Genomic DNA, 24,155 nt, shown 5'->3' on the forward strand with positions numbered 1-24,155 from the left:
CAACCTCTTTGAACTCTCTTTTTTCCAGTAACCTCAATAATGACTTCCATACAGCCCCGTTACAACAAAGGACCATTTTATGCATGCAAGAGATTATTTATCAGTGAGCATTATTTAGATTTGCCTGCAGCATATGTACTTGGTGTGTGTCACAAACTGCCTAGTTTCAGTAATGATATGTTAGACACACTCAGGCTATTACTTTTCCACTCAAGTGCAATGGTGTGCACCCTGAAACCACCTTGAGTCTATACATTATAATTGGACTTGTCAGTCACTAAACTGAAGGTAAAATTGACTGTGTCCCTACTTACTACTGAGGCTACATACTGATCTATTGAGTAAATGCATGATAGGAATGACAGCACAAGCAATGCTCCTTGAAATATTTATGTTGATTGTCCCATGAGAGGTCTGCAGAGCTGTTGATTCTAATTATGCCGTGCGCCCTTCAGAAACGACTAGAAACAATAATAAAAAACAATACACAAAGATAAAAAATCGTTCTCTTTCTGCGTGCCTGCGCAGTCATAATTTCTAATTAGTTCAGTGATTGGCATAGCTGTGGTTGTCTTGGCAGGATGTGAAGAGCTCACTGAAGAAATCCTTTCTCCCAGCTGGTGGATGGCTGACAATCCACTGCGCTGGTTTTAATGGTGCAGTTCCTATAAGTCAATTTACACGAACTTACATGTGGATCGTTATTTTAGGGACATTTTGCATGTTGCGTCTCAAAAAAAAAAAAAAAAAAAAAAAAAAAATGTCATCCTCTTATTGGTCACGTGCAGGCACGTAAAACCGCCCTAGGTTTGTAGTAGCGGAGAAGTGTCGGCGGCAGGTAGTACTCATCTCTAATCCAGCTCTTTCTCCCTGCAGGAAAATGCTGCTGAACTTTTGCAGGGCTTGTTGCGACTCGGAGGCGGACAGACATTAGATGACAGCAGGCCGCCGGGTGGAAAGATTCACTGTGGCGAGAGTCCGGCTCTGAAGCGCGCGCACACTTCAGCACCTTGGACAGCGCGCGGCGCCGCAGTGGCGATGCGTGGATTCAACCGGTGGCTTTCAACCAGAGCGGCCGTGTGAGGGGACCGTGTGACTGAATGTTACATAAAAACTCTTTGAGCTCCACGTGTGGGGACGGCTCGCTTTCCGGACCACTTGGACTGGTGTTTCTTCCTTCTTTCGAACACAGTGCGTCCATCGTGTCCGTCGGGCGGGTAGGCGTGCCTCCAGGAGCCGTGCTGAGCTGAGCGGCGTGGAATAGGTGACTGTCAGGCGTGCGGAGTGGTGGTGTGGTGGTGCCTAAGAGACCCTCCATTTATAAGGATGCTGGTGGGAAATGCCTGGAGACAGAGATGACGAGATTTGTCAAAAGGCACTTGAACTCCTGTCAGATCTGTGTTCGAAGGGGGAAGTGCAGAACAAACACTGCCTGGATTTTATCTACTATTTCCGAGACCTTGCCAGGCCACGCTACTCGGATTCAGGTGAGGCATCATCTGCACGCTTGATTCCACGGTTGCATTTAATTGAACTGGAGTGAACGCATGTGACTTCTTCCTTTGAACACTGTGCGCCTAAAACTCAATAGGTGGTCCAAGCTATTAAAATAGATTAGACTGCTTTGACAAGCAGCACCCCCTGTTTGGGAATTCGATCGGCACCATTCTTCCTAACATTAATTAGCTCACTAATTATCCAGTTTAATTATGTAATCTTCTGCTTGCAACGGAAATGCACCGTGACAGCCCCTCATTTTCACTGAGAGCCGAGTACGAGGGTGATCATTTTAAATTCTTACTCCCAATCTTGGGGGGTTTACAGTCTGCAAGGTTCACAATGTATGGTGTTAGTCGGGCTCATTCTTTACACACGTGCAAAGATCCCAGAGCGGCATATCATATAAACCTGGGTGTACAGGCTATATTCTCTCGCCCGGATGAGTGTGCGCTTGTACCTGCACTCGCCGGTGTAGCTACTATCCTGCACTCTTCCTACTTCTTTGAAAGTTTAGCTCACATTGAATTCCTTGTCTTACCTGAAGCATGTATTCAAAGTGAAACATTGACTGAATGGATGTATTGAACTTCAGATGTAACTGTGTTGCAGAAGAGGGCGTGCTTTTTTGAAAAGCAGAGCCGACATTCAGTCACGCGTGAAGAATTAATGTGACCACAGAATCACGTTTCATCCTCACCAACCCCTCTGCGAACCATCTTCATTGGAATGGCGTGCGTGTGCGTGCGTGTGCGTGCGTGTGTGTGTGCAGAAGACTGAAAAAGCGAGGGAGATAATGTGAGGGAGCCAGAAAGCACAGTAACTGCAATCCTCCACATACCTACTCTATTCATTCTGCTTCCTTTAGTTGCATTATTATTAATCATTATTCGCCACATGAAAGCCCTTTGTGAATTCCCATTCCTCTCCTCCTGCTGTCCCTTCTCTGCACCCCTTTCTTTCAACCTTCCCCTCCTGATTTCCTGGATTCTCTCACCTCCCAGCTCTCTCCTCTCTTCCTCATTCATCATGTGAGCCAACCCTATCTTGTCTTTTCCATTTGACAGTTTCAAAAATGGAGTTGCTATAGTGGGTAGTGGAGTTAGCTTTAAGGGTGGCTTGCCCATGAGGTTTAATTTCAGTTCCAGCTGGCACGTGTCACCCAGCATGATGGCAGCACCCATAATAGAATGACAAAGGAAGTGCAGGGAAGTAGATTAAAGATCAAATGTCCAGCACCATCCTACCCACAGCTCAGGACAGGCTGGCTGGGATTCAGTGTATTTCTTGATGGTTCTGCTCATTTTTCACAAACATTCTGGAGCTAAAACATTATGTTGACTTGACAACTTGAGACACTCATAGTGGTAAATGTGATAGTAGCAGAAAGGTTAATTCATGTAAGTAAGTAAATGTAACAGTGTTACAGAGATAAAATTCATGTAGCTGTATAAACTTTAAAGGAACAGTTAGTCATTTTGGGAAATATGTTTATTGGCTCTCTTACTGAGAGTTAAATGAGAGAAAGAGTTAAATTATCTGTCTGTTAAATATGAAGCTGGAGCCAGCAGCAGGTTAGCTTAGTTTAGCACAAATACTGGAAACAGGAGGATACAAAGAGCCTGACTCTGGTGTAAAAACAACAAGCTGTGGTTTTATGCAATTTTTCCACTTCAGTTCAAAAAATCAGAGTTCACATGTTAATTAATGAGCTTTTGAGATGCTGGTAGGCAGATTTTGTTATGTTTGGATAGAGCTAAGCTAGCTGTTTCCCCATCTCCAGTCTCCAGCTTCAAAGCCAGCGTTCAATCAAAAACGCAGCAAGAAGGCGAATAAGCAAATTTCCCAAATTGTGAAACTATTCTTCCAATGCTCAGCATGTGCACGACATTTAATAGTGTTCCCCCAAACAAGATCCACAGCACTGCTAGTTTTAATTGTCGCCATCTAATTAGTTAGACATGGACCGTCGGGTCAATGCATCTAACATCCTGTGAGGATAGAAACCAACAGTAGTTGGGGCCCTGAGGACATCCAATCACAACCACTCACATGTGTAATATATCCTGTTGTGTATTTTGTGTTCATACTGAACTACAAGGGGAAAATTAAGCAATTTCCAACACTTTTTACTCAGACAGAGGTATGATTAAGGCAAATAACAACATCTCAGGAGGTGGAAGTTCCAGATATTGCTTTTTCAGCACTTGCTTGCCTCCTACACGATTGCACCTCTGAAGGTCATGTGTTCTAAAATTGGTCCACCCTCTTTGTTGTGATGTAGTCTCTGAATCCTTCCAGATGTCTATAGATTCTTCTCTGACAGGCAGCGCTCCGGCGGCCTGCCAAGCTGACTGTGGGCCTAGTGTCCTCAGATGGCAAGTCTCTCAATTTTTACACATTATTCTCCCAAATCACACGTACTCTGGTATTCACAGAATTTCAGAGCACAGAAAGGACAGTTTGTCTGAGTTCCTGTGCGAGGTCTTATGACAGCGCCCACACACACACACACACACACACACACACACACACACACAGAGCTAGTCCTGTATCAGGCAGAGCTGCTTGGTTTGGACGATAGGTGATGCAAAATGCAAACCTCGTATTGTCAAAGTCTTTTGAGATTTGCTGAGATTGAAAGCACTCTTTATTGTTTCATTTATTTTTAACTAGTAAGTTAACAGCCCCATAACACAAAATGGTAATAGTATCTTTATATGAATAACCAAGCTTCTGTCAGCTGTGACACAGGACGGGATTAGTGTGTAGTTTTAAGACTCTAAATCAAACTTATTGTGCGCACTGCCAAGTAAAAATCATGCATTTGGTTTTACTGTGAAACAGGGAGGTTAGCCATCAAGCTCTTTTTAGATACCACCTGTAATTCAACGCTCCATATCACTGTGTTGCAAATTCATTTACACATATGCGCTACGTGTCAGTAATAATTACAGTCCAAATACTCTTCTCTGCTCTTCACAAAGTCAGCTAGTCACTGAGAAGATGCTCGACAAGCTAGCCACCTCATATTGTATGCACATGTTCTACTCTGGTAATCATGAGGGGACCATCTCCTAGATTTGATGCTCATTATGTTTATTATGATTATTATCTTTATTGAAACTATATCAGCACACATTTCTTTTGAATTCGTTTTTTGCCTAATAAAGTGACACAGGAAGAGCAATCATTAGTGTCTCTTTACTAAAATGGGATGATTTTGCTCATTACAATAATTAAAGTAATTATACTGATTATACACTAATTACTTTTCTTTTGAGTCTTTTGAGATTTTCTTTTGATAGTCCACACAAATCTGCGTCGACATGGACTGTACATACATGGATGGACATAGCATCCCTTTGCTTTATTACTGTAGGCAGCTAATAGCACGTTGCACAGTCAGCACATAAACTGGGCACAAGTCTGCAGCACTGCCCTCGCACAGAACGAGGCTCAGCCAATAATAGACATGGTTAAGATGATACAGCAGACTGATGCTATTTAAAAAAACACACTGTGCAGCCTGAACTTGCCAGATTTACCTCAAAGGTTTACGATATTTCCATACAGTAAATGAAAGCAAACATTACAGCAGCTATGCAGGGATGGATGTTCATCACCATAGTATTTTGCACACAATGGTAAGCAGAGTCTGCACAAAACAAAGCACCTCCAGATACACTGAATCAATAACTAACATGTACCACAATAAAGGAGAGGGTTGAAAAATGCATAAGCACCACTGGTTTTTCTGCAAATTAAAGACAGGATGTACGTCCACCTTCGATGTCTGTCCTCCCGGCTTCAAACTATCTTCTCCCACAACAGTTGTTGCTGGGCAACAGTTAATTCCTGCACATGAATATTAACATCATAATTAAACAATTTTAAATAATCTAAGTAGAGACTCATTTTTCATCTTGTTATGTCAGCATTATTTAGTATAATAGTAAAATATGGAAAAATTATATCAAATATGCAACACAAGTAATTTTTCAAGTTTGCGCTCACACATGGAAAGAGTCACTGGTGATTGTTCTTCATGGCTGAACCTCTGCTGTCCTCCATAAAAAACTGCATTAGTTCAGAAAATACTAATATGATGCTTCAGCAGTCTGAGTTAGCCAAATGAAGTGGCTCCTGTCCAAAGTTAGTCTTTATTTAGAACAAAATTGCTTCTTTGTGTTACTGTCCCTCTGCCACAACTCAGCAAGGAAACACTATCAAAACCAGCATTAGGGAATTTATACTAAAACATCCATAACTTTGGAAGATACGCTTTAAATGTGTCTAACTGAGACTGCCGAAGCCTTTGCTTTGGCTGATCTTAAAAATGTATTTTTGCCTGGCGTGGACTGTAGATTCTCCACATTTTCCACCGTAGCAAAGCAGACAGAATCACTTCACAGCGAGTTTGGAGAGGAGGGATGATTACAGTCCTCTTTCCATGGACATGTGAGTCTTGTGTTAAACAAGACTTGAAATAAATCTGGATCTATTCTGTTAGGGTAATTAAAGGCCAAAACAAGGTGAGAAACAATTAAAGAGGACACGTGACGTGTGATCGCAGTTCATGGCAATAAACCTACGGTTTGCTCCTAATGGCAAAATGGTTTGGGCTGGCTTTGAAGCCCTTTCAGGGTCAGAACAATGTTTGTAATGCTAATTATTATTTTACCACTCTATCATTATCTGGTAATTGCAAAGCACCCATCTGTTGTGTTTTGCCCTCCAGTGGATGTATGTGAAAGGTGCTGCTTAAGATTAGATTTCATTAAGATGCAGTGGACACCATAACGCTCATGTGCAGACATTGTTGGAGAGAGATAACAGGCAGTCATGTTGTGAACATTCTGCTCACAGTTCTGCTCTTATCGTGCTGTGGCGTGATTGCAGTAATCATCACTTAATGTTTTTATTTGCCTCAGAAAAAGTCAAGAATGCATAGGAGCATGGGAGGAGTGTGGGGAGGCACAGCGTATAGAACGTGCATGCCTCTGATGATTACACATAGGGAGATAGATAGAACTAATCTCACAAATGCACTCTACCCTATTGTAACATGAGCTATAAGCTGACCTGAATGCTACTGTTGAAGTCTTTTAGCTGATAGGAATAGTTCATGAAAACACGACTCTGGACTGCTTCTGAATCTTTGTTTTCAAATGAAGGGTAGCAAACATAAATCATTCACTACAAGCAACATTAAACAACATCTTTATGCTATTTTTTTTCTTATTTATGCAACTATTACTACTACTATTGTCATTTATAGTCATTTATGCACAGTACGCATAAAGAAGGCTTATGGCGTTATTTCACGGTCTGACACTGACACAGAAAGTGAAGCTTTTAATTTCATTATTTGAATGTTGAATATACCATTTCTTTTGTATAATGGGCATGTGCACCTTCACCCTTATGTTTTGTTTGGCCCCAAGCAATGAGGAACTAAAGCAAATTTCAACAAAACACAAGGGTTAAATGTTAACAATTAGGTACTCCATCTGTTTACCATGATCATGTAAACTCACTGACATGTAAAAAGGATTGCAGTCATAGATATCTTCATCATAAGATCTCAGCACTGTTGTGTTGCAGCAGTTTCTCTGATTTATCTTTCAAAAAGAGAGAAAGAGAGAGAAAGGGAGAGAGATTTTTTTCAGGGAAAGTCACCCACTTCTTGTGAACAGAGATGATTCAGAGAGGCCGCAGTGACTCTGCCAGTTCACACCTCACCTCTCCTTCCACGGTGACTCTCACACCCCGTGCTGGTGCAAACAAATGCACTGCAGGAATATTCAGTGTCATGCTTTGAAACCACCAACTCTTACTTGACAGACTAAAGCCTGCTGTGATGTGTGTGTCAAACGTTCATACCCACACACAACATACATTGTAACCAGCGACACTGCTTCTGCTCTTGCCCACTGGTACATTGACATAACGTAACGGGCATGTTGTGCGTGATAGTCACCTTATCATTTTTTGCATGAACGTGTCTGGTCAAACTGCTATTGCAGAGGACTTGGTGGGACTGGTTGGGTTTTCTAACATGGCTAAATAACAAGAAGCCTAATTTTACCAAACTGTTACTCAGACATCTTCAATTTGCATAATGACTGCTTTAGCAGAAAAAAAAAACAAGTCTCTAGAGCTAAAATCAGCTCTTACCAGTTTGGAAAGTAGGCAGGATTTTCTTTTTACTCAGAATTTTTCAATCAGTCTCTCTTTTGAATCTGGCAACTTTATCATGAATTCTTCAACGTCAGTGTCTCTATTTTGTGTTGACTGTGTGTTGTAAACATCTGAAACTGTTCAAAACACAGCTCAGCCACTCGACAGTGTTCCAGTATTTCAGTGAGAATGTGTGAACAGGTATTTACTGCTGCTTTCATTTCAACACACTGTTCTTCTGCTTTCAGCAAAGGGCTGAAAATTACAGCATGGGGAACCATCCACTTGGGAGGCAGATATAAGGCTCCAGATGCTAATTAAATAAATTCAGTTAATCCTAATTAATCGTGTTGAGGATTCTTTGTAACAATATAGAAAAGAAGGGGAGAAAATCCCACACAAAGCAGGCTGCTATGCTATAACGAATCAAGTTTTTTGTTATAGTGCAAAGAAGCATGATTTGTCCAAAGACATTCTTCTGATGTGACACCTCAGGTGAATGAAAAAACCAGCCTAATATATCACATGCTAGTGAGTGTTATTGTGATAACACTATGATGAAATAAGTGTTTTCTCATTAATTAATACATCTGAGAGTTATGATGGTGATGGTAAAGGGGTAAAGCAATGGGAGCTGCTTTGCAGCAAAGCAGAAAGCGTGTCAGACGTCAGATCCTGATTTCCTGTCTCTCTTGTCACCTTCACAGATATATCAGTGAGTTTGTTGTCACTGGTTGTGACTGCCTGTGGCTTGGCCCTGTTTGGGGTCTCACTTTTTGTCTCCTGGAAGCTCTGCTGGATACCATGGAGGGAGCGTGGGCTTTCCCCCACCACCAAGGAGGCCCATGGGCCCCTCAACCCCACCATGAGCCCTCTGCCTTCGCAGGCAGCACCCAGGCAGCCAGTTTACACAGCCGTGGACCCCCCGGCACACAACCGCCGTGAGTCCTCCCACTGCTCCATCGCCAGAGAACCCACTCCTGTGGCATCTGTGGTATCAGTGGAGACTCCCGCATCACCACCACCTGTGGTCTTGGCCACACCAGAGGCAGCTATGAAGATCAGTCATACATCTCCAGACATCCCACTGGACGCTCAGACTAAAAGCCGGGAAAGTGGGGTTCACACTAACCCTCGTATGCAGAGACAGACCACTGAACCACCACCCTCTGGTCACTCGATGTCTGAAATGGGGTCAGTATAAGAGTTTTGTTGATTTCTGTGTCAGAACTAGTAGATTTGTCCTTGAGAAAGTTAAAACACTTCTGCTTCCACCCAGCTGTTACTGGCACTGGTGTTGGAACTGATCAGTGCTCCTCTACATGGCTTTTAATGCTACTGCCCGTCAGAAACGACAATATTAGACCAACAAAGCTTTCAGTGCCAATCATCCAACCTTTGGCACTAGAGATACATGGACGTAAATGCCTATCTGCCTTTTCTGATTCAACCTGTTCATGTTGTGTGATGATGTTTGCTCTTGATTTCCTCTGCCCACAGACAAGGGTCTATTCGCAGACATATGAACCTGTCTAACCCAGACTTCAACGTGGCCCAGTTCCAAAGGCAGGACTCCCTCACTGGAATGGGGCTGGGCCTCGGTCGCCTCAAGCCTGAGCTCTACAAACAGCGCTCCCTTGAGGGCGAGGAAGGCAGTCGCAGGGGCGGGGGCTGTGGGCGCCTCCACCTTATCCTCAAATTTGACTGTGACCTGGAACAGTTAATAGTTAAGATCCACAAAGCAGAGGACCTCCCAGCCAAGGACTTCTCTGGTACCTCTGACCCTTACGTTAAGATCTACTTGCTCCCCGATCGTATGACCAAGCACCAGACCAAGGTGCACCGCAAGACGCTGAACCCTGTGTTTGATGAGGTCTTCCTGTTTCCTGTGGCGTACTCTGAGCTTCCTACACGGAAGCTGCACTTCAGTGTCTATGACTTCGACCGATTTTCACGGCATGACATTATTGGCCAAGTGGTTGTGGACAACTTCCTGGATCTGGCAGATTTCCCCAGGGAGACAAAACTCTGCCGGGAAATCCTGTACGTCTCCTCGGTGAGTCAACACTTACGCTCAAACTGATGTCATGTTCAGTACACTATGTTATATATTTAACTTTGCATTGTTACCAGAAAAGACGAAAGGAAAAAGTGTGACAGATATGCTGCAACTTTATTGAGGACCATGTATCTGGTGCACTTTTGAGTCCTTCTTTTCAGCACAGTCTGTCTCTCAGTGACAGTATAAAGTATAAAAAAAGTCGACTCCTTTTTTAAACACGCTGAGCTGTCAGCTTTGAATAAACAAAGACGCATTAGTTGGTAGGTAAGGTGAATAGGTCTCACTTCAAGAGGATTCACTGTCTCTACCAGCAATACCTGAACTGATCCATAACAAATTTCATACATTTGCTTTCTTTCTTTTAATTCTTTGTAGATCAATTTGTAATATTTTTTGACATGTGCTCTGTAAGAAACAGCGGAGAAGAGCAGTAACTTAAAACAATGAGACCCTGCAGATGCAAATATTCCTTTGATTTGAGATATCTGTTGTTCATTTTGCAACAACCATTATTGCCGTACACATTACAGCCAGTTGATGCAGGTGAAGGACAGAGAGACATTTTCATTTGGAAACACATTTACTGCATCCACCACTGCTGCTACTAAATTCAGTGCCCTTTACTGAGACCACCCACTTTTTTTAAATGTATGTAAATTAATCCAGGGTGAGACTGCCTAAGGTCAGCGGGATTTAAAGCCCCTTGGCGTGTTACGGTATAATACAGCGTGCATGTGTGTATGTGTGTTGCACATCTATCTTTATGAGGACTAATTTGAGTTTTAGATCAAGGGAGTGAGGACAGGAAGGAAGTCTAAAACTAAAAACATATGTGTGTTTGTGTGTGTGTGTGTCTGTGTATGAGTGTGACAAGGAGAAAGCAAGGAAGAGGCAGCAAGAGAAAGAAAGCAAGTGCAAAAATCCCCCTACTGAGACCGAAATCGCCTTGTATCTTGATGTGGGTCTTTTGGTACAATCAGAATGAAGTATTCACCAAGGTTATGTATGAGGCATTTTAATTTGCATGACGGATTAACTGACAACCCCTCCATAAAATGCATTCCACATCCCAGAAGGATCCTGTGGGCTTCACATACTTGGTACTGGTCCATGGTCTTTATGCATACTCGCAATACAGGTGGAAGAGAGAGGTTAGTCTAGTGTTTCGTGTGCTCCTGAATCTCTCTTAGGCAACACATGGCATTTAATGCCTGCAGGTTGAATGTCACACTGCAAGTCTCTGATAAGCTACGGTGTATCCCAAATTTCACAGGTTGCACATACTGTGCTTGTTTATGTCCTGGCAGATTAATAACAAAAAGCATCAATCAAAATTGTGAATACAACCTAAGAAACCCAAAATAAGCCACATTTAATACAATATGGTAATACATACAGAAAAAAAGCTTTTGTTTGTATTGCCAGTGTAATTTATAAAATCATAAAAAAAAGCACTTTCTTCCATCAATCTGTTTCTACTGCAGAGCTAACAAGCAAAATCTGGCTATGAAACAAACCATATGGTTCATCCCACTGGCAGTTATGACTTAATGATAATCCTATCCTTCCTATCAATTAAGTCAATAAATCTGTGCAGTGATTATGACAAATGGGCTCCACTGCCTGGCAAACAAAATGTCCTACCTCTGTCCAAAAATGATTAGTGTGTTTCTGGGGGTATGTGTGTAGGGCATGTGTGCACATGTTTGAGAACAAGCATTTGTGCAAGTGTAAGAGTCTGAGTGTGTGTGTGTGTGTGTGTGTGTGTGTGTGTGTGTGTGTGTGTGTGTGTGTGTGTGTGTGCGTGCATGAGCTGAGTAGTGCGAAACTGAAAAAAACTGAACAGTGTGAGAATGGAGCTCTCCAGATACTGTGAATCTCTGGTCCTCATCACCACCTGTCACATACCATTCTATTCTAACTGGGTGACACTGATTGACAATCTATAATAAAGGACAGAAGTGACAGCAACAGCCAACAAAAAAACAGAAGTTTACACAAAAATATCAATAGTTTTGGAAATATCAATATTCTCCCAAGTTCTCTAGCTGACTCTGACAGAACAAATATCTCTCATGTCATTTTCTCAGCGTCTCGTCCTTGCTCACTAGCTCTCCGTGTCTCTTATTTTCTGCAAATGCAAACCCCGAATCAGCTATCTTATAAGTATATGAGGGCATATTAAGAAGTGATAGCTAGACCGTTCATCTCTAATCAGGCACTCAAAGCGCTTTACAAGACATGCCACATTCATCCATTCACACACCAAAGGAACAGCCATAGGGAGCAATTTCAGGTTCAGTATGTTGCACCAGGACACTTCAACATGCAAACTGGAGGCTCCTGAGCCAAAGTCATCCCCAGATGAGGTCAAACTTCACAAAATGCTCTCTTGATACTTACATATTTGTAACTTGTTTTCACTTTTGGATAAATTCTTTGCCGTTGGCAGCTTTAGACAGAATGCTGGCTTTATTAATCATTTTGCAAAGATGTAAGTATAAACTTTCAAGGTAAGTGCAAATGTCAGCGTACATCTCTGTGGTCTTTTTCTCACACTCTTTGCCCTCCATCAAACTCTATTGGCGTGGCCACTCTAATTGCAGAGAAGCACACTGAAATATGCATGTACTTCCTGAGCTTATCTGTGCGAGTCGGGGCCATTCCCCACAATGCTGACTGCACACAGTGCAGAATCATGACTTAGGTGGCCATAAAAGAATGTAGGCATCCCTGACCCTTATGTTGAGGTGGGGGCATTGTTGTTGCTTGATTTTTCTTAATTACAAGTCGAACAGATTGTATTTGAGCATGGCTCTGTGCTTTTCTAACCAGAGTGCTGAGAGTGCAGTAATGGACAAGCAGTCACCCACCCCTGCACTTTTGACCCTTCATCTGTCAAGTTGGTGTACTTCACCCCCTTACAGACCTTATAGGGCTCATTAGAGGCTGAAGACTGTGAGAAACAGAGTGGTTACACATTGTGACCCCAGAACTACAAGCACAGGGAGAGCACTCAAAATGCGTCACGCTACTGCTCCTCAAGTTGCTGATGTCCCCATTACACACAGTTCTACACACTACAGAGGGACTGCCTTTATATAAATGGCTTGTATTTGTTCAGCGTTTTTCTTGTCTGATGACCACTCAAAGCGCTTTTACAACACAAGTCTGCATTCACCCATTCACTCACATTTGTACAGCTTAGCCAGCTGCTCATTATGAGCGTTAGCCATTCACAAGATGGCACAGCATCAGGAGCAATTTGGGATTCAGTATCTTGCCTGAGGATACTTTGACATGTAAACTGCCGATCAAACCTCAGACCTTCTGATAAGTGGATGACTGATCTACCTGCTGAGCAACACACAACGCTACATACTAACACTCAGTAGTATAGTTCATTGTTTCTGCACTGAGCGTACAAGAAACTAATGTACTTTATAGGTACAAATATGACATTTTGTCACAAGCATGATTTTTTTCCTTCTACTTATTGGCCTTTGTCAACTTGTTGAGTTGCGCTAAACTAAGTTTAATTGAGTTGAGGAAATGATACAAGACAAGAAGTGAATGAACACCAACTACAAAAGCTGCACCAAATAAAAGGAACATTTTTTTTCTTTTTTTTACCTTTTTCTAAGGATTTCAGTTTTTCTGTTTTGTTTTCCAGGGCCTTCTCGCAGCTGTCTCTAAACTCTCTCAATTCTCTACATATTGACATCTAATATTTATATACTGCTTATTTTGGTCACTTTGGTGCACTCAAAACCCAGTTAGAATTTGTATGGATCATGAAAGTGGGACACAGCTGTTGCCTTTGTGCATGCCAACAGGGGCTATGTCTGTATATATGACTTGTACTGTGTGACGGGCCGAGCAACAACATATACATTTCTGTGGTCAAACAGTGACTGTTGGAGGGATCCAAGCAACTTTCCTTTGCTTTCAGCACTCACAGGTTGCACAAATATACACAGCAGCTGCGTGGAGCAGGAGGATACGGTGTGTGTGTGTGTGTGTGTGTGTGTGTGTGTGTGTGTGTGTGTGTGTGTGTTTGAGACAGACAGAGAAAGAGAGCACAGATGTTTTTAGAGGGCCTGAGTAGGAAGCTGTTAATGGCTTTCAGGACACTGCTTTTTAGACTTTGTGCATTAAATCATTGACTGGCAAGCTGATTTTTGCTGCAATCAGTAGCCTCCACAATAGACAGATAGGCACCATGCCACAATTTTAAATAACAAAGACAACAAAAAATCTGTGTTCCAGTTGGTCAAAAAACAGAAAAAAAAGGTCAGCATTCCTACAAACAGTCAGGACAAATAAAGCAGCCATTCTGTTATCATGTGTGTATATTACTAAACTGTTTTGTTTTCTTAATTAATTTGCGTACCATGCTGGAGTCGCAGCCAGGAGGTGATGGCGGTGATACAACCTGAGACCTCTCCCCGTGCAGCTTAACAGCCATTCACACCAGGACTCATTTGACCCTATTGAGACACATGATGGGCAAGTGGGTCAATGACCCACTCACTCTCACCCATCAACACCTAATGAGCCATCAACACCAGGACTCATGTGACCCTAACGACTGGCATTATAACTGGGCGGGGCTATGATCCTGCAAGAGGACAAATGTCTGGGACTCCCCCCGTCAGTTAGACCTGAAGAAGCCTTTTGGGTGAGAGGCGAAACTTCCTCTAGAACCATAAGCAAGTCCAGTTGCCTTTGGAAGCACTTAGAGGCTGAATAATGCTGTAGTCACTGCAAGTGGATAGAGAATTGCATGGTTATCTATTTTGGCAGAAAGCAAATATTTTGTCAGTGAACATTTGATTGATACATTAAGCATTTTTGCAACTTGCCAGAGACATTAATTAACATTTACTCATTATATTAATAGAAAACCTAATTCAGTCAGGATGACGTTTCCTCAAAAACCTTTTTTCTGTTGCAAACTAATTGTATATAAACATAATTTCTCAGAGACAGGGCTGACATCAGTGATCATTGTATTTAAATAATCATGACCAAAATGGCATTTTTTCACTGTGCATACACTCAGAAGCTGCTGTAGTCTTTGTATAATTATGGAAGTTTTGATCTTCAAAGACAAAAAGCTGAAGTATTTCCACGTTTTTTCATAGCTGGCTTCCTGACAGATGGCTCCTGTATTGCTTTGCAGTTATCTGTGGCTGCCTGCTTTTGCTTGGCGTCCTCATTTTGTCCAGCTCTGTGAGGAGTGTCTCCTACAGCTGGGCAGAGACGTGTCAGTTTGACCTGAGGCAGAGTATCCAGCTTTATTATAATGTAGTTTTTTACACTATATAGCACTTTCTTGATTGATTGTGAAACAAAAAAAACAAAACAACAATATGCCATGCAGCCTTTCCTAATATTGCCTCTGGCAGGTTTTCTTGTCATAATGGCCAAATGTGAAGCATGCAGTCAACTGTAACTCTATGGATGTGTTTTCTGCTGCACCATAGGACAAACATGACACATTTCATCAGGGACTACACTAGATTAGCGAGCAAACCATTTAAACCAACCTATACAATGCAGGGTCCGCATAACTTAGACTTAAGAAGTGCAAGTGATTTGCAGCCCTACAAGCAGCCAAAGAACTAAGTGAGGGAGAAAAATTTCCTCTGGCTGTTTCCACAAAGGTTCAGATTGTGAAGTGCTAAATTTGATTTCAGAGTGTTCCAGGTCTGGTAGAGGTAATCAACTTTAACTGCATGAAACAGTGATTGTGAAACTCAAAGTCCAACTTCGAACTACATGATCACATTAAAATTTGAAGAAACGATTCAAACTGTCTGCTGCACAAGCCAGCTGAAAAATATCTGGGAGCAAAAATATATATGTAATAATTTTCAGGGTAATCTGAACATGACTGATGACAACATCGGCACTGTGGTTGAGGCTGGTGTTTTGTGGTAATCTGTATATGACTCATCTGCCCTTGTGGGGAAAAAAATCAGCATGTCATTGAATTTATGTTGTATATAAATAATATATATGGGAGCAGGATATGCCCAGGTAGGCAATTCTAGATGAGACTGTTACACAAATTCAGTACTATCAAAATATGTTTAACAGATGCCTTTCAGATGGATTTCCGTTCTTATACAGTAAGACTACCATCTGGCAGATATAACAAGATTCATAGACACAAATTATACACAATGGAGCGGTTACTCTGCATGAAAGCATGAATGGCTAAAAAGTAATATGAAAATTAAATGATGCAGTTCTCTCAAAGCAGAAAAACATGCTAACAAATTTGAACAGGTTCCTTTGCCCAGCTAAATTACACACATCACATTACTACAGCGGCTATATTTAGCATGGATTGACAGGTGGATCGGTAAGACACACAAATTCAGGTTACTTAGGGACAAAGCTCATTAAACTGAAATGTCTGCAGTGTAGACGAGTCATTTAGATATGCACTGAGGAGCTGAGCTGCAGGCGACAAACCTGGACACCAGCAGAGGGAGAGGATGCTTTGCTTATTGGACAGACAAGCGACAGACACACAGCTGCTCAGTCATACAGTCCCATGCTGCCTTATTGTTGGGGAGATTACTTTTGAAATATGCTTAACTAGTTAACCTGTTGAGATGTAATTAGTGCTGTCACTTGTTCTTCTTTGTTCTTTTTCATTATTTTTACAGCAACATTTCCTCATTGATGGTGACATTGACTCTCAGAATTTGATGGCATACTGCCCAAAGAATGGAAGCTGTCAACATGCAGAGACAGTCATTGTTAGCCATCCTTCACTTGATGGTGTTGCACTCAAAATTGTCTCAAGGGCTTTGCTGACCTACCTTGTCCGAAAATATGCAAAAAGAAAGCATTTCTGCATGACAGAAAGAGGCAAAGCAACAGAATGAGAACTGCATTCTACAAATAAGAATAGATTCAGACCTTTGTATTCTCCAACATTTTCATTAGCAACTGTAATTTAATTTCATATTTGCTCTCAGTAACTCTTACAGATTACAATTACATTAATTTTGTTATTTAATTACATCTAAGTAGCTACTCCAACACACTGTGTTGAACTGATTTAGTGTTTTGCTCAATTGTGCCATGTTGTGGCCATTTCTGTTTGTGAATGCCTCAACGTTGCTAAAAATAGATCCAACCGGGCAGCAAACCCGAGCAGGCAGACAGGTCGTAAACAAACCCCACATGTTAGTCAAACTTATTTGGATGAGAAAACAAATGTGAATCATAATCCAAGCTGTCCACTGTACACATCCGTTACAGTTGAGTGTTTGGCGCCATGCTGGACATATTTTTAGCGGAGGTGTCATGTTTCAACCAATATGTCAGCAATTACTGTGGCAAGTGAAATCTTATCTTAACAGATTTAACAAGCACTGGAGCCACAAAAACGTAACCTATGTTGTGTGTATATATATAGTTTGCTTTTAAACACCTCATTGAGCTTGCTTCCCATCCCTGACCTCCTGTGGATGAAATTAATTGTCTCCAGCAATCAATGACAAGGAGTCTCATCGATGCCACTTAAGCATGTCATGACAAACAGGATCAATTGCACAATACAGCTGGTCAAAGCTGGTGAGGACACTTACTGGCATATTGCATCTCCTAATTGCATAACCTGACGCTTGAAAGCAAGTCTTAACCTTAAAACAGCCCTCTGAAGCTGATGACAGGCCCAAATGTCCTCATTTTCCAAATATGCCCCAACTCTGTTGATTAAAAACTATTTGCTATGTACAAGTACGTACACAGACACAGACACACACAGACACACACAGACACACACACTAACACACACACACACACACACACACACACAGTTGAGAGATAAAAACAAATGACACAACACTGAACAGGACGGTTGTGTGTAGCCAAGCTGACAAATGGTAGAAAAGACTGATTTCTTTTAAAAAGAAGAAAAAGAAAAAGTGTGTGTGTGTGTGTGTGTGTGTGTGTGTGTGTGTGTGAGAGAGAATGAGAGCAAAAGACATCATTATCATTTTTAAATCCAGACCTATTTTCATAATGAATTCTTACTTTGACTGATGTTGTATGTAGGTGTTTATATGATTCATATTATTGCACTGTATCTCATACTATGCAAACGGTATTACGTGTACCTATATTCATAAAATCTTTTTTCATGATTGCTTTTCATTTAACAAAGCTCAGTCAACCAAGATCAGTCACCCCTCGGTGTCTAAATGTGTGAGACACTAAACTGTACCTAAGACTTGCTGCAAAAATGAAATGCCATAAGTCATTAATTTCTCCTGCTAGCAGAGAGCCAATAGACCTGTACTTCTTAATAAGTGGAAAGCAATGACATATCTGTCCCTTCCCTCCCTACAAGGTGTGCTGGCTAAGTGATCAACCATAGTTAGCACCTAGCACGCATTGCACTTTGGCTAACAAACAGTTGGCTATACTGTACAGCTCAAGCAGATCAGGCTGTAAAGTGCGTGTTACACATGAATCTTTGCAGCATACAAAAGGGACTATTTTGCAGGTAAAAGCTTGCTTGAAATTGGCCATGAAAAGGTTCCTGCGTGTTCTTTGTAGTTCAGGATTTTCAGAACTGTGAAAGGCTCATTTCAATCTAGTTTAATCTCCCAACGTATTTGAGAAATGATCTCATTATCTCAATCACAGTCAGTGGAGGAGCTCTTTAAAATCAGTGTCCCACCGCAGACTCTTACTTCTCAGGTTTTATGTTCACGAATAAACCTCCTGAGTTTCCCTTTACAAATGACTACCCTGACAGTTAACAGCAACCACACAACACACCAACACAATCTTCCCGACATCCCAGTTTATCAGCTAGAGATTCTACTGTAGTTTTGTCTTCGCCAGACGCGTTTGTGTGCTTTCCTGGTTCTCACATCTTTACTGAAGCTATTTTAAGAGCAAGTGATAAGTGAGCTTCTGCCTCCCTGCAGCGGAACAGAAGTCACCATATCGGGTGAAATGTGGGAGGCTTTTATTAGAGTGATGTGACAGAGGAGAGTATTCATTAATAGAAAGATGTTTGAACTCTGTAACCAAATGTCAGACAGCCATGCCCTTATTCTCCACCTTCGGCTGGCGTACAGTAATGAAAAGCAGCAGTGCTAATAATAATCTCATTATTGTGATTTATAGAGTGACTGTCAAGTTGCTTTTATCAATATAGACACAATATAGATACACAAATTAGTAATGTATCATCAGGATAAAGCATATGGCAGAGTAAATGTGTCTTTTATTGTCTTTCAGGATAATGTGGACCTCGGCGACCTGATGTTTTCACTCTGCTACCTGCCCACTGCGGGCAGGTTGACCATCACCATGATAAAGGCTCGTAATCTGAAGGCCATGGATATCACTGGTGCATCTGGTAATTAAAAACTGACACTGTCTAACTGCGGTCTCACTGGTACGCATCCTGAATGAAAATGAACGTCTTGCCCTTCCTTTTCCCTGACTTTCATAGATCCATACGTGAAGGTTTCACTAATGTGTGAAGGTCGCAGACTGAAGAAGAGGAAGACATCGACGAAGAGGAACACTCTGAATCCAGTCTATAATGAGGCCATTGTCTTTGATGTCCCTCCAGAAAATATAGAGCAGATCAGCCTTTTGATTGCAGTGATGGACTATGACCGGTCAGGAGCTTTTACACAGCTTTCCATAAGTTATACGATGTTTTCAACCTCTTTTGCATGAATTCTTTTGCTGCAGGATGAAATATTTTCAAAGCACATTTTAATGATTCTCTAAACTTTGACTTTGTTTCTTTCACATAGATAGTTTGGCTGTTTCACTTTATTGTCACACACAGATGTAATGCATCATTATTTTTGGGTGCAGTGTAGGTCGTGATCACATGTTTTTTTTTCTCTCTCTCTCTCTCTCTCTCTCTCTCTCTCTCTCTCTCTCTCCTGCGCCTACAGTGTGGGCCATAATGAGGTCATTGGCGTGTGTCGAGTTGGCAACGATGCAGACAGCCTCGGTCGAGACCACTGGAGTGAAATGCTCACATATCCTCGAAAACCTGTCGCCCACTGGCATCCTCTCGTTGAGGTGACTTTACTGTCACGGGTGTGACGTGTTTCGTGTTCACATGAGGATACACACTTTTGTTCTTGTTAAACAGAATTTGCTGCCAACACTGTCAAATCTATTATGTAGGTGTTACATGGCCAAGATTTGGACCTCAGGCAGGAAAATTAGAACAAGGGCTTAGAAACAATGAATGAAGTACAGTAGCTCAGGAGGTAGAGCGGGTGTTCCACTATAGAGGTCACAGTTCAATCCCTGGTCCCTGCAGCCTGTATGTCAAAATATCCTCGGACAAGATGCCGAAGCCCAAATTGTTCTTGAGGCTGTGCCGTGTGTGAGCGCGTGAATGCCGACTATATATAAATACATACAGTCCCATTTACCAGAAGCCGTGCAAAATCTAAAAAATGAGTTATCATTTGCAAATCCCTTTTTTACAAAGACAATATATTTAATGTTTGACCTCATCAGCTTCATTGATTTTTGTAAATTTGTACTTATTCTGAATTTGATGGGAGCAACATGTTTCAAAGTTGGGACAGGAGCAACTAAAGACTGGGAAAGTAGTGGAATGCTCCGAAAACACCTGTTTGGAACATTCAACAGGTTGATTGGTAACAGGTGAGAGTATCATGAGGGGCATCATCGAAAGGGTCAGTCATTTACACTATGATGAAATTGGGTAATGGTAGCACTAACAGAAAGTAAATGGACTGTATTTATAGAGAGCTTTTCTAGTCTGACGACCAATCAAAGCACTTGTACAACACAAGTCCGCATTCTCACACACACAGACACACACACAGACACACACACACACACACACACACACACAGACACACACACACACGGTGGCTCATGACAAGAATTAACCATTGATACACCCATGGCACAGCCTTGGGTGTATCAATGGTACTACTTCACAGACTGCCAAGGCCAAGGATCGAACCACCGACCTTCTGATAAGTGGACGACCCACCTCCTGAGCCACAGCCACCTGGAAAAAGACTTAAAAAAAAAGATTACTAAAGGCAAAATAAATGGATTTCTGAGATTTATGTTCAATCTATTATATAAAAAATAATAGAAAGTATGCGCAACACAAAAGATTTTATAACAAAAAAATAAATGAATAATTAAAATCTTGCCAAGGCTGGAGAGGAGTCCAGGATGAAAAAAAAAAAACATGTAAATGAATAAGTGATTAAGATTATCACTGCCCAGTCATTAAGGCACAGTGAGCTCATTAGTATTCAGTGACACAGAAGTGTGTTGTTACAGTGAAGCTGTGAAAAGATTTTTGGTCAGCGGTAATGAGAATATAGCTGTAAGCGACTGATCATCGAAGTGAAAATCTGCCTTTTGATGGGAGCAAGTTGCCGGGACAGCCCAGAAACATTATATATCTGATTTAATCATCTTCAGTGACAAGAAAGTGGTTCCCTCCAAAACATCCACAGAGAAAAGAAAGCAAGCACACGTCTGGATCTGATGGCTGAAAACTGTGCTATTTTTGAGACCCCCCCCCCCCAAAAAAAAAAAGTTTTAAACCCATAATTTTTACTGTTAAATTATTAGTCTGACAGGTGCCAATAAAAGACAGAGCCCTTGTCTTTGAGAGCGTGCCAGTTCACTCATCCTTATTCTTCATGGTCTTTCTGTTTTTAGATCAGAGTGCAGAGGGAGAGTAGACAAAGCTCTGTCGTGATTCAGCCCCAGGCATGGGTACATGTGGTTCCAGACGAAAGCCACTCAGCTCTCTGTGGGCACTTCATGTTTTAATAATTGGTAAATAAAATAAATACAGTTGCCCAAACATCTACCCTCGGATTCACTGGAAGATTTATGACTGAATTGCATACGAGAGGATGAAAGCGAAGAGAGACTATAGAACCGACTTTCTGACAGCAGAGACGAGGAAGTCACACTGAGAAGTTGCTGGTTGGTGTCTCTGACCTGTGCTCTCAGCCTGGGAAAATAGCTTTGTGTGTATCTGTGTGCACATCAAAGAGACAGTGAGAGAAAACTGGAAACTGAACTCGTTATGTTTCTTCCAGTCAGAGCATATAGGACTTTGAAATCTTCATTTGAGCCTCAAGAAACCGCATTTATGATTTCCTTCCTCACAGTTAATTTCAGTGAAATTTCTGTCTTCACAAACCCTTCATCCTCGCGCTACTTCCAAAAACCGCAAAGCACTCCAGTCCTAAAATGCTGATAGGTCTATTTACATGTTTGTTTGCCAAGTAAGCCACTTTGTCTGTGAAAGCTTTTATTTTTTTGCTCGCAGATGCCAAATGAATCAGCCACAGTAGTGCAGTATATTCAAATGCAGCTGAGTGAATACATAAATAAACCAACCTCCCAGAAATCAAAGCTGAAATGAGAAACATTCACTGCTTGTTTTATTGCCCAATTCATAACTCTGTAGGTGGTGAGTACATTTGTGTGGAGGTTCCAAGATGAAACACCGGGATTTTGAAAAAATTGGCCGTGGTTTCATTTGCCTGTTTATGAGACTGTGCGAGAGAAGACTTTCTTGCACACGCATCACACACCTCTAACTGTTGTGACATTCTCTCTGCTTGACTCTCCTTTGCAGTACCAGGGCACCACAGGTAGTAGCCAGGGAGGGTCCTGTAATTCTCTGAAGACGCCTCCTTCTCCGTAGCCTTGAGCAACAATTCACATAAGGGCACCGATCAACCCGAAGCCTCCGCCGTACCTTTGAACAGACGTGCTGCTGAGCGCTGAACACAGATGGTCCTAAAAGAAGAGTGATTGTTTCGATAAACTACTGTAGAAAAGAGGGAGACGAACTGTCGTGAGCTCTGCTCAGCCGGATCAGTTGCATGTTGAATGACCGCAAAGATGGATGTTTTCTTTTCTATAATGTCCCTAAAGAAAAAGAACAGGCATATGCAGATATTTGAAGCCTGTGCTATCCCTGGTTTATACAGTAGTTACTGTTTTTTACATGGTCTTGTTACTTGTTTTAATGAGGTGAGTCTGTATTTGCACAATGTACTTACAACCAGTTGAACTGCCATACTGTTTTTAATTTGGTGGTGAATTGGTGCATGAGGTCATGGTTCGGTGGGATATCTTTTCCTCGTTTGTTTGTTTCCGGTTGAATTTTTGGGAATAAGATGTGTTGTTCTGTCAGTTGATGTGCAGTGATGGTTGATTTCTAAGCAAAATATCTGTAAGCAAAATATGTTAAATGTTATCAATAAATATTATTCCGTTAAAAAAACAACTATTGTTGATCTTTGCCAGTTTAATAATTGTCTGCATTAAAACCGAATTGTGCAATATTTTTTCTTTATCATTATTTTTATTTGTTTGACTTCATTTCAGGAAATGTAAGAAAAAAACACTGTCTGACTTTCCCAGTTCTACACGGCAGAAAACAAGAGAATCTGAGAAAGTTGTCAATTATTTAGCAGCATGTGAATTCAATTACTGTCTAATATCAGAATATTCGAAGAACAACGCGTAAAGAAGCAGCCAACTAGATTTCTGAAAGATTTCTGAAAAAGTCAAGAGCCAATTAGTAGCTACTTTAAAACAATTTATAGGAGGTAAAAATAGAAATACATTATCACAGCACACGTTTGCAATGGTTCTCCTTGCAGTGAGCAGTCAATTTAATTTGACGCAATCCCCTGGATTGGAAGGACTCACATGTGTTGTGCATGAACTGGCGAGTTGCTGGTGAGCAGTCGACTGTGGGATTCAAAATGACCCCTCAGTGAGGGATGGATGGGTGCAGCATGTGCTGCGGCTCTGCTTTGCACGTGAACAGGAAGTGATTGTGAGTTTGACACGATCTTTTTGCATCCAGGAGTTTGTGTGACTCACTGGGTGAGCAGGAAAGACAGCAGTCACCAGGGACTAAACTGCTCTATTTTAATGTCCCCCCACCCTTTTATCCCAGTTAAGAACAGACAGTTCCCTTCAAACTCATTTCTCATTTTATTTGCATGAACTGCTCACACTCAGCACTTCTCTCTACTGTGCCTATAGTGACGTTACGTTTGGGCTTCTGCTGCTCTGTCCGCCCTGTGTGATGGTGAGAGGGTCTGATGGTGAGTGAAAGTTACAGTAAAATGTCTTTCATTTATTGTCGAATGCACAGAGCGTCCTTCAGGCTACAAACAGTGAAGCGTATGCTCTCTTAATGGAACATTCAAAGGTGCAGCACTCACAATCCTCAGAGTAATTGTATTTTCAAAACAACCAAAAGGACGAGACCTGCAGATTCTGAAAGCCATTTGCCATTTACACTGCCTTTTCATGACAATATTACAGTCATTCAAACAAATGTGCTCTGTGCTTTCACATT

At 41.6% G+C, this 24,155-nt stretch overlaps 1 protein-coding gene across 1 annotated transcript; it reads left to right on the forward strand.

Annotated features, from left to right (window-relative positions):
- The first annotated feature begins 597 nt into the window (after positions 1–597).
- On the forward strand, positions 598–23,124 carry syt9a (synaptotagmin IXa). The gene is made up of 7 exons (XM_076726889.1): positions 598–1,487; positions 8,388–8,874; positions 9,181–9,736; positions 19,022–19,142; positions 19,239–19,410; positions 19,699–19,828; positions 22,410–23,124. The coding sequence occupies exons 1-7, from the start codon at positions 1,340–1,342 to the stop codon at positions 22,476–22,478; spliced, it is 1,683 nt and encodes a 560-aa protein (XP_076583004.1). The 5' UTR covers positions 598–1,339; the 3' UTR covers positions 22,479–23,124.
- The last annotated feature ends 1,031 nt before the right edge of the window (positions 23,125–24,155 follow it).

Source organism: Chaetodon auriga, chromosome 1 (genome assembly GCF_051107435.1).
Source record: "Chaetodon auriga isolate fChaAug3 chromosome 1, fChaAug3.hap1, whole genome shotgun sequence".
In the NCBI taxonomy this organism is placed as follows: Eukaryota; Metazoa; Chordata; class Actinopteri; order Chaetodontiformes; family Chaetodontidae; genus Chaetodon; species Chaetodon auriga.